At 40.8% G+C, this 10,903-nt stretch overlaps 2 protein-coding genes across 3 annotated transcripts; one reads left to right on the top strand and one right to left on the bottom strand.

Moving 5' to 3' along the window:
* The first annotated feature begins 328 nt into the window (after positions 1 to 328).
* On the top strand, positions 329 to 2,411 carry LOC139653653 (uncharacterized). The gene is made up of 4 exons (XM_071530565.1): positions 329 to 530; positions 1,074 to 1,203; positions 1,303 to 1,436; positions 1,529 to 2,411. The coding sequence occupies exons 1-4, from the start codon at positions 411 to 413 to the stop codon at positions 2,324 to 2,326; spliced, it is 1,182 nt and encodes a 393-aa protein (XP_071386666.1). The 5' UTR covers positions 329 to 410; the 3' UTR covers positions 2,327 to 2,411.
* A 202-nt stretch (positions 2,412 to 2,613) lies between these two features.
* Positions 2,614 to 10,446, bottom strand: rsrc2 (arginine/serine-rich coiled-coil 2). 2 transcript variants are annotated; one of them, XM_071530563.1, is made up of 10 exons: positions 10,335 to 10,446; positions 8,745 to 8,886; positions 7,489 to 7,529; positions 5,637 to 5,815; positions 5,109 to 5,240; positions 4,867 to 4,983; positions 4,107 to 4,192; positions 3,717 to 3,994; positions 3,458 to 3,547; positions 2,614 to 3,329 (listed from the first exon to the last, which is right to left on the bottom strand). In XM_071530563.1, the coding sequence occupies exons 1-10, from the start codon at positions 10,338 to 10,340 to the stop codon at positions 3,144 to 3,146; spliced, it is 1,257 nt and encodes a 418-aa protein (XP_071386664.1). In that variant the 5' UTR covers positions 10,341 to 10,446; the 3' UTR covers positions 2,614 to 3,143. The 2 variants fall into 2 exon arrangements, with proteins under 2 accessions (XP_071386664.1, XP_071386665.1); XM_071530564.1 differs by lacking the exon at positions 4,867 to 4,983 and having other exon boundaries at positions 2,615 to 3,329.
* Between the last annotated feature and the right edge of the window lie 457 nt (positions 10,447 to 10,903).

The raw sequence follows: 10,903 nt of genomic DNA, 5'->3' as shown, positions 1-10,903 counted from the left end.
GTTACTTTACGATCAACCGATACTATACTAGCTTCCTCTGAATGACTCGGAGGAGTAATTTTAAGTTTAAACTGATATTGTAAATTGTATTATAGCCTAGCAACAAGCCATGTTTGTTGCTGCACTGACGCATTTCTGTGCTTTTTTACTGTCAGTTCAAACAGACATGAGTTCACATATTTCCTACTCAGAATTACCACGTGATTGACGTAAACGTCGTGTTTCGGGGGAGGAGCAATATGGCGCCGCCCTTAGACAGCGCTGAGGGCTTAAACACCCTCTGGGCAAACTGAAAGGGTCCTGTCTGTTTTACTGTTGCGTAGTCAGGCTGTTTCCCTTTGTTGCTATTTGTTTATTTTTTTTATATTTAGGTGAAATATCCCAGTCATCCTAGAGGACTGTTCCCAACAATGTCAAGTTGCCCAACTGTCCACTTAACGTTACCACGGTGCGACGGAGGCACACGGAAATTTCGCTTTATTTACTTGGTAAATCTAACCTCGTTCAGGCTAACAGAATGTCCTAACAAGGTGAGTGTTAAGTGCCACTCCAAACCCAAAGATAATTGTTTTTCCTAATCAACGAAGGTTCGTTGGATCTAATCTTATCCGCATGGCCCCATAACCCTTGCGGTCCGCTAGAGGGAGCTATTGACCATCATCATTATTACACACCCCTACCCAGGCAGGACCAAACACCCATTCATAATTTGTCAGTTTTACACAACCTCTTATTATTGTATTTGAAAATGAAGCCAAATACTATATATTTAAAGAATAACAGTTTGACCAACGATAACAGAAATGCTGTGAAAACAATAAATTGTGTCGTTTTTTATGACTTTATACCACCTCTGACATATGTCATGATGTAGCCTACCTACTTCCTCAAATGTGTAACATTGTCCCCCAAATATATTATGATGTTGCCAACACATTCTACAGATAATCTAGTGGATGAGCAAGGGATTGTGCATTTAACATAAAATCTGCAAATGTTCAATTTATTTCAAGGTAGGACCTCAAGGAGGAAGTGGCATCATATTTATCATCTCTAGTCTGTTTCTATTTCAGGGTCCAGTTGTTCCTCTCTATTTAGGAGCTGATCTCTTCTCTAATACTGACATTCGTACAGAGAACCACCCCAGATACCATGCCAAGTTTGCCAAGAAAGGATTGGCCACAAAAATACAGTTTTCCTCAGGTAGTAGAACCATAAATACACTAGTATGTCTTAACAAAGCTGCACATACACAGACAACAAAGTGTTTACAGTTTTGTTTTCCCCACCGGTTTGTTGCAGCATTCAGGTTCCATGGGTTGAAGGTACCTACTGCAAGTAACAGCCTCTGGTTCTACAGCATTCAGGGACTGTTTCGAGTTGCCTTTGAAATGTACAGTAAACAAGAACAGCTTGCCGTGCTGGAGAACTTTCAGGTACAACTCACACTATGTATGTTTCTGCATGCAGCTTTTCGTAAAAATCAATCCCAAGATGTTTGATGTGCGGTTGTGTATTCCCTCTCTAGGGCGTTTGGAAATCCCAGATAAACGACAGCCCTCTGAAAATGAGCTACAACCTCAGTGTGCAGCTTGACTCTGCAGCATCCAGCAGCATCACTGAGATGTCTGGTGAAGAGTTAAAGGTTACACTGATGTCACACCCACACCACTGCCAAGTTCCTGGGGAATTGGTGGATGTAAGTGGGATTGACACCGGTCCCTGCGGTGACACCTCAGCAGATCACGATTACTGTTCTTTCCCCAGGGAGAGCTTGCCAACAGAGCCTGTCCAAGTAATTTTATCCACCCTGAGACAAAAACTGCACAGCCTGGAGGAAAAACTCTGCTCTGAGAGTCAAGGCTGCACAGACCAGCTGGAGACCACCTTGCTGCTTCTGGAGAACACTGATCGGTATCTGAAAGGGAATCTGGAGGAAAAGGATGTGGCAGAAACTGTGCTGGCGCTGCTGGAAGCCAAGAATTGGGGTTCGGTGTATTCAAGCCCCCTGCTGAACTCTGTAGGACGTTGGCTCGGCCGGCGGTTTCACGCAGCCAACAGTAGCATCAGCCAGAAGGTGGAGGGCTTTAAAGTTCAGCATATTGAGCGAATCAGCGACCTGCCGCCTGCGGAGGAACTGGCCACAGAGCTGTTTCCGGAAGCCATGCAGACTCTGCTGCTGCACTGGATGGGCCTGAGCGACGCGTCCAGCCTGGAAAAGAGGCGCAGCGAGTATCCCATCCTGCTGCTCATCCTCGAGTTCGCAAACCACAACCTCATCACCGGCGTGGCTCATGTGCTGTACTCAAGTCTTATATGCAAATAGGAGTGGGTTTTTCATAAAGGCTTCAACATAATTAGACGCAATCTCAACAGAATGACTTTTGACCATTGTTTAATAAATGTATGCATATGTGTGTGTGTGTGTAGAGATATATATATGTATATATATATATATATATGTATGTGAGGTTGTGCTTTCTTCCTTTGGATAATAACATGTTTTGTGATGCACACTTCTTTCTCAACTCATGCAGTTACTGTTACTTTAGTTAAAAATTAATTGAGACATAAGAAAAACCTTATTCAACACAAAACTAATTTATTTAAAGAACATTTGAAAATTTTGATTATTCCTTCCACAAGTCCATCTTTATCCTTGGCGACTCTGAAGACAACTTATCAGTATTACAATCCACCGTTTTATTGTTTTTCCATTCAAACTGAGGGATTCTAACAATGCTACATTGACTTCAGATGAAGCTGTAAAGCCTCTTGGTAAATGAATGTAAACAATTATTCACTTGACCTACATCATGTTCCATTTCAAACAATCACATAATATATTTTAGTTAAAAAAAGGAAAAAAAAAAAAACTATCACATTTTTCAAACAAATATTGAATTTTAACCAGCATCAACCAGTCATTAAACTGCATCATTTTGTAAAGATGTACAGATTAATAAACACTGAGACAAACTCAGCCTCGAGCTATTTACATTACAATGTTCCAACATGTGAGATCTTTGTTTCTAAATAAATTACAGATCCAAAGCAACATCCATGCAAGCTTGAGGGCTAGCGGTGAGCTGGTAGACCTATATGATTAGTTGATAGAGGCCAAGACAGCGCAAGGTTTGGCACTAGATGGTGTCCATTCCGCGTGAGAATGAGGACGAGAAGCCGAGGCCCATTCCCCTCTGGGTGTGTGTCTGGGACCTGGCCATCTCATACTGAACATCGAGGTTCCTAAACATCTCCTCTTGCTGTTGAAGAGTCTTCAAACCTTCATCATTGAGTGGTTTAGCAGCTTCAGTCTCATCATCTGCCTGTGAAGACAGACAACTTTATAAACTTGGGAAAGTTCCAGGTTGGAAAATTCAAAAGTATTTCAACTAAATAGTCAACAAAGTTGTCAAACATACTGAAGTAAGTAAAAAGACTCAGTTATACTTACTTTAATACCCATTAGTTTGCGAAATTTAACGTTTTGGTCCTTGTTTCCAAAGTTTAGCTTCTCCCACAACTCCGCTGTCTGGGACTTGTCCTTAAAAAATATAAGAGATCAATGAGCATTATGTAAGAATGGAAGAAGCACACATATATGGAAACATCCTGTTCTGGTGTCAGTATTTTTAAAAAACCTGTTCAGACAGGAAGAATTGAGCATGCATAGAATTGTGTGATAAATGAGGACCAAATAATTAAAATCTTACCCCTTCCTTCTTTCCCTGCCATAGCATCTTCCTCTTTTTCTCCTGCTCTGCAAACTTCATGGGGTTTACAGCGGAGGGGTTGTAGTAGCTGGGCACCGCGATACCAGTCTCTGCCAAGGTTTTGGCTTGAAGGGCTGCCATCTGTGCTGCCATGGCTATCTGGGGGGTGACCTGCGTCCCAGAGGCCAGCAGGGCCGCCACGTTGAGGACAGGGTTGGTGGCGGCAGCTGCTGCAGCAGCAGCAGCAGCAACTGTATCGCACAGCAGAGGAGCAGCCACTGTAAAGAAAATACAGAGACCAGCACAGGTGACAGTGAGTGGTTGCGTCTTGACTGAAATGATGAAGTCTTCACAAAACTGAGCACAACTGATAATAATAGTCCTTCTCACCTGCAGCTATCTCCTGCTGCTGCTGCTGCTGTTTCTCCAACATCTCCTTTTCCTTCTGCTCCTGCAGTTTCTTGGCTCTCTCCAATCTGGAAAGAAACAGAACGAGGGGCTCATCTTAGTCATTCAACTTTGGAAGCACAGTGTGCTCACTGCAGTATACCTAAAAGAGATAAATGGGGATTAGCGCTTGAGTCTCATTTCCTATAGAGGTGAGCGACCAGGACACTCTGCCGATGTGTGGACGGTCAACAAGCTTGCCGGCCGAGAACTGCTGGCCATGGCATAACTTTTCATGGTCAGCAGCCATCAAGCCAATCAGATTTGCATGCTTCCTTGTTTCCCTACTAATATGATTTCATTTTATCAACAATAGCTCTGCCTGGCAAGTGCAAAATGGGCAAGAAGTTGATTACAACCATTCAAAGCTTCCCAGTTCTCTACACTTTTATTAGAATGACATCAGGAATAAACGTCTCAAAAACAATGCTTGGAGAACGGTGATCGTTGGGGTCCATGTTTAATGTCAATTAATGCTACCTAATAAGCACTTGCCAGCTAGCTATGTTAACTTGTTAAAATGATATAATGTTATGAATTTCAATACCAGAGAGCAAAAATGCGTAATTTGCCTGTTTAACGTAGCTGTACTAGGACGCTAGATAGAACCAATCAGAGCCTCTCACACCGCCCACAGTTGGTCAGAATAGAGCGACCCATCAACCAGGCAGCAGTGTGAACGCCCTGTGCGTCACTGCCGTACCTTCTGGCCAGGGCCTCTTGTGCATCCATAGCTGTGTTTCTGCCCCGGAAGGCGGGTGGACTAACGGACCTGCTTCGACTCTTTCTGCGCACTTTCTCACTCCTCTTCTTTCGCTCCCTAGAGAAACACCCCAAAACAACTTAATAGACATATTGCGGCTGACTGAATGGCATGCATGCAGGACAAGTGAAGAGAAAACAATTTAGACCCACAAGACATGGAGGAATGTTAATCAAGCCCACCTGCTTTTACTGCGGCTTCTGCTACGGTGCCGATGTTTGGTCCTTGAACCTGAGCGAGACTTTGCCTTCCTCTTCCTGTCCCGGCTGCGTGATCGTGATCGCCGTTTGTCCCTACTTTTGCTGTGATGCCGCCTGAAAGCCAGGAAATCCATAACATAACTCAGGGAATTTGGTAACATGAATCAAAGTGCCACCAGTTAAGCCCTGTTAAAATGATCAGAACAGATGGCCTGTATCAACGATGTTAAGTGGTATGTGAGAGAGACTACTACCACTAATAATGATAACATTTATATTTGTGTCGCACTTCTCTTAACTATGCTGCAGAATCAAAGGAACAAAACAATCAGCTGTAATAAACAGACTTTTAGCAGTTACATTAAATGTAACTGCAGACTCCATTAGCCTATAGCGTCAACAAGGCCAAATCTGCAAAAGTCAGAAACTATGACTTTTCTTTTGTGTCTTAAGAGAAGTTACAGGGCCTACTACACCGATTGCCTCAGGCAGGTTAATTAGCAGACTCACTTCTCCCGTGAGTGTGACCTGGAGTGGCTCCGCGCCCTGGAGGGCTTCCTGTCTTTGCGTCGGGATCGCTCCTCTCCATTCTCTGCTGAAAGCCGCTCCTTGCCCCTCTCGCTCTGCTCATACTGCTCGTCCAGTTTTTTGTGAGATTTTGACGGCTTCTCAGAGTCCCTCTTTCGTGCCTGTTTTAAGAAGAAGTTGTCTCTTTCAGGAAAATAGTGCAACAAAAAGAGTTAGTACCATGGCTTTCAGCAGAAGATACGTAATAAATTTGACAAGCTGAAAAAAAAAACTTGTCATTTAAGATCCATTTCCATAACATGTACAGAAAGACATTTTCAGAACATGTAAGTTGGCATTTCTGTGTTCGGCCTGCTACGACTGCACTAACTGCAGTATTAATACGGGAATTAAATGGAGCCAGCCAATTATTAATTCATTTTGTCATTGATTGATGTTAAAAGGCAAAAGTATCATAGAATTATCCTACTGAATGTGTAAAAGAAATCCTTACTTCAAACGCTTCAAAAATATTTCTAGTAATGTTTTAAAAAGGGCCACTTAAAAGTGTCACATCTCTTGCAGCCTACCTGAATGATTTTGGTCACAGAGCTACATAAAACAAGAGCTACCTTAATACAAGCCATTCCAAGCATTTCCATTACTCAAGTAATACTTAAACATGTCTTAAGACAACCCATTTGACAATTCCATCATTCTCAAAGTCTTCTTTAAAATCCCCCACTGTAGCGGCCCTTTGAAAACGTGCATGCAAACTTCAAGATTTAATTCTCAGGCGTAAAAGTGTAAAAGCGAAAGGTGTAAATAGGGATGGGCATCCAACTTAATTTTAACAGTGATTAATTACTGAACCAAATCAAATAATCAAATTAAGAAGTCCATTTTTAGAAAGTCTACATCATACAACACACACTTATAAAACGAAAATGAAACGCACTAATTTACTGCCTAAAACACAATGAAAAAGGCCTATAATTTCAGTGCTTTTTTTTTGTTGCTAATTCTACCTGCCACTTATTATGTTCAGCCTCTCTGTATAACAGAGTTGCACCATGTTTTTCTCATGAGAGCATTTAGTTTGCAACTGCTATTCATTACTATGACCTGGCACGACACAGAAAAGGGGGTCACACCTCTTAAATATGGACAAATTAGTTAGCCTTGCGCCAAATATAGTGAGGTGGCAAAAAAAGATCAGAATTAGGGACAAATGTGACAGGTGTAATTACTCATAAAAAAAAAACATAAAAAAAAAATCAAAAAAATCCATGAGATTCAAGCTGAGCTAAATGTCTGTTTGGGTTAAATGAAAGATTTATTATGCCCATCCCTAGCTGTAAAAGATGCAAGAGTTAATTCCAATTTGTCTACTTAATTATGTAAGGCAAATAGGAGTTTGAATGGCAGATAGTTACCTGTCCCAGTAGTAGGCATATTATTTTGCTATGTCAGCAGGGTCTTCTGTTCAGTCTCTTCGTGCATTAGCACGCTGAGTATGATTTATTGTAGAAATGTTATCATGTGATCTACACACAGGATTTAACAAAAAAATAAAGAAAAAAAATCTACTCTTCACCATATAATATGGTTACAATTAGTGACAGATATCCAAGGATGAAAGGTTCCTTTGAGACATGTCAACATAGGGAGGACAAAAAAAGGGCCCTTTCCATGTGAGTAAGCCCATGAGCATCTGGGAACCTATAGTTTTTAGCTTTGAATTAGATTACACATTTGACCTGATTAAACATACTTACCCCAGCCTAAAACTAACTATAGGCATTCAAAATGACATCAATGTGCTTTAGATCAGAGAAATGAAATCGTTAATTACCTCTTTGCTCCTGCTGCGACTTCGCCTGTGCTTCCTGTCACCTGTAAAACACCAGATTTGCAGTACGGCTTACAGAACAGCAGAAAAGATTTTTAAAAGCACAAATTAGAAGGCACTCGGTAGAGCACAAACCTCCACAAACAAACGCTGAACAATTCTCCAACTTACAAAGCTGCAGCCTCTCTAACAGCCCATATTTGTCTTAATATTTGTCTTCAAGGTTTGATTTTCCAACAAACTAGCACATGAATGCAATACTGTTTGGCAGCCAACTTGGAAGTCCCAAATGGCGTACTTTTCCCATCAGCACATGAACACAACAGTTACGACTAAAAAACGAAAATCATCTAATGGCAGAAATCCCAGATCATCACCAAAATCTAATCAACTGATCCATGGGCCAATCTGTCCACCAAATTTCAGCCAAATCTGTTTTGTAATTTTTTGAGGTTTCTTTCTAACAAACAGACAGGGATGAAAACATTAACTCCTTCCAACTTCATTGGTAGAGGTAAAAATGTATTCCTAAGATCAGGTAAAGTGATCACACCTGCCTTTCCTTTGACAAATAAACAAATATAAACAAATGTAAACAAATAAACTGTCATAATGAATGGGTGACTGTCTGTGCTCTTCCCTTACATTCAACTGATAAAAAACTAGGGCTGAAAGATGTATTGTACTTTTATTGTTACTGGAAGAGAGCGTAATACTGTTGCTGTAACTTAATAAAGTGACAACAACTAAATCTAATTTAATAAAATTTAATATTACTTGCTGTTACAGCAACAGTATTACACAGTACGACTGAACGGCAGTCGGCTGGCAGTGTTTTGACCGGAACAACTGGCAAAGCAAAGCATTATGGGAAGGGCTAAAATCCTTCTTACAGCTTTTTTGATTTTAGAGACAAGGAGAAGATGGTGGGTTGGATGACAAAGCATCTTTTGTGCTTTAGGTTTTCGCCTTAAGATAAGAATAAAGTTTGCACTAATGCTGGAAATTTAGTTCATTACACAGCAAACAATATTCATTGTTGGGGTCAATACTTTCAGCACATTGAAATAGTATGCCTTAATCTTTGTATTTATCGCATTTCATATCCGATCGCCATCGCAATATCCAACAAGTTTATCGCACATCGCATACCTTCTCCATATCGTGCAGCCCTATAAAAAACACAAGCAAATCTCACTCCACTGCCCTAGTTCTTCCTGAATTTTCTGTATGTGCGAGTACTGATGCTGAACACTAACGTTTTCGGTCCCTGGAGCGTGACCTCGACCGTGAGTGGTGGTGTTTGGAGCTTCTGGGAGATTTGGACGACTCCATGCTGTGTTTTTTTCTGTGATGAGCCGGGGAGCCGGTTCTGAAGTCAACGGAGTCGTCGTCGCTTGCCTGAAACAAACGGACACGAGACAACACATCAGCAAGTCAGTGTTGTTCAGTACAGTAGTAGTGTCCTACTTGTATACACTCCAAAAGGCACACAAGTGTTACATTTACTGCACTATTTCTGTTCTTGATATTAACCCATAGGAAAAACTTAGATTAAAACTGGCACTTATGATGTTGTTGGCTTAAGTACCAACACATAAGGAATTTATAACATTACAGTGTATCTTGTAGCAGAGTATAATATAGTACATGCAGCAGTATAATACACTACATGTCTAAAACACAGTGGTTGACAGAAAGTTTTGGTGTACAAAAAATAGTTCTTATATAGTGTGAAGATATTGTGGAATATTGCGCTCACAAATTTAAAATGAGGAAACAGTTTGACTAAGTTTTCCTACAGTTCTTTGAGCTTGCAGTTATTTTGGACAGTATGTTTCTAAGGACAGTTCTTCAATGCTGTGAAAACATCACACAAACATCCATGCTGAACAGCAATTAATTGTGGATTAAGCAACAGTCTTTAGTAACGGGCCTTAATGAAAACCTTGCCTTAAGGTCTGTAGCCACTAAGCAGCAGTGATAATAACAGTTAAAATGCATGCATTATTGCAGGCCTGTTTCTGTATCTTGACTCACTCACTCATCTCATTGTAAGTGGCCACACATACGCTGCAAATTGTCACAAAATGCAACCTTTGTGGATCTGCATAGTGTCAAATAAATAATGATTTGATCGTGTTACTGTCCTGAGTGGAAATGGGAGTTTTTAAAATACAAAATAATTATCATCGAAAATACAGCGATATGAAATGTATGCCAAATATTTCCCACTTCTAATTCTTGTGCCGCTGTTCAATCAACTGAGTCCAGTAGAGACTGTTGTGATAATGCAAAACACAAAATGTGCGTTACATTGCCTCAACAGTCTGCAGAGACTACTAAAATTATTGTAGTGTTCCTGCCTGGGCTAGCGGCTGCTATCCGTACAAACTTTCCAAACTTGATAATCCGCGTTGTCCTGTAATCACAACATTTAGAATTAGCTACTTATCACAGAGATTATCTTAATATGATCTGCTGACATCAATATGTGGCCATCGTTGAGTAATTAATTCGTAATACGCCATCCGGTGGATAAAAGTCGCTGTAATGGTCATGCTTTGTCGATGTAAATGTATCACCAGATACGGAACCACTGGTCAAACAAATAAACGAGGAAGCTAGTTAGCCAAATCATCCTCTGCTCCATCATCCCTGGTTAGCCATGTTAGCATTAGCTAGGCCGCTAAGCTAACGTTAACCTTTTACTCGCACTTAAGACGAGTATATAGACGCCATCTTTGTGAAAATAGACATTTGAACAGAATCATGAATTTACATTAACGCTATTTAGATGCTGTTATGTTCGTGTACATTTCGATTATTTTCTCTGCAACGTTACTTACCGACATAATCTGGATGCAGACGCAATGCAAAACGACTGCTTTTGTTTGTTGGGCAAACGTACACGGAAAGGTAGCTAGCTAGCCGCTGTGTCTTGGTCTTGGTTGCCAGATCTTACCCCTAGCATCCCCCACATTCAGGAAAACTCCAAATAGAGTTGTTTAACAGGACAGCACAACAAATTTAAATCTGAGCCAGTTTAATTCCAATTGAATATTTTTTGAGATACTCCTGAGTACTCTTGAGTATGGTAATGATTTTACTGCATCTGGATTTCTAAAGGGCTAGCTCCTATACACAGCCAGCAAATAATTTGCTAAGCTTTAACAATGGGAAGAGTACGGGTAAATTGTATTTTTCTGATACATGTTCTTTAGAATCATAATGTATTTAAATTGCCGTTGATTCAATATGATGAATACATGCAAAATGCATCTCTAATCTCTAAACTACTTACGGAATCAAAAGTAACCACATAGGGCGGGAAAATATCAGATCTGGCAACACCACCACAAGCATCTCCGACTTCCGCTTTCCCTCGCCCCGCCCTGCAGAGCTTGGACTGGGACAG

This window comes from Centroberyx affinis, unplaced genomic scaffold (assembly GCF_046629955.1).
Source record: "Centroberyx affinis isolate AG114_WGS23_722 - 3 ecotype Tasmania unplaced genomic scaffold, CSIRO-AGI_Caff_v1 ptg001939l_1, whole genome shotgun sequence".
Taxonomy (NCBI): Eukaryota; Metazoa; Chordata; class Actinopteri; order Beryciformes; family Berycidae; genus Centroberyx; species Centroberyx affinis.
This window is presented reverse-complemented; position numbering and strand designations above follow the sequence as displayed.

What these genes read in the sequence shown, in the direction of transcription:
- LOC139653653 (XM_071530565.1), top strand. Translation starts at nt 411, where the DNA reads ATGTCAAGTTGCCCAACTGTCCACTTAACGTTACCACGGTGCGACGGA. An exon ending in AAAAATACAGTTTTCCTCAG is followed by an intron (nt 1,204 to 1,302) that starts GTAGTAGAACCA and finishes GGTTTGTTGCAG; the next exon opens with CATTCAGGTTCCATGGGTTG. An exon ending in CCGTGCTGGAGAACTTTCAG is followed by an intron (nt 1,437 to 1,528) that starts GTACAACTCACA and finishes TTCCCTCTCTAG; the next exon opens with GGCGTTTGGAAATCCCAGAT.
- rsrc2 (XM_071530563.1), bottom strand. An exon ending in GTCGCAGCAGGAGCAAAGAG is followed by an intron (nt 5,816 to 7,488) that starts GTAATTAACGAT and finishes TTCTTAAAACAG; the next exon opens with GCACGAAAGAGGGACTCTGA. An exon ending in AGAAGCCGCAGTAAAAGCAG is followed by an intron (nt 4,984 to 5,108) that starts GTGGGCTTGATT and finishes GTGTTTCTCTAG; the next exon opens with GGAGCGAAAGAAGAGGAGTG.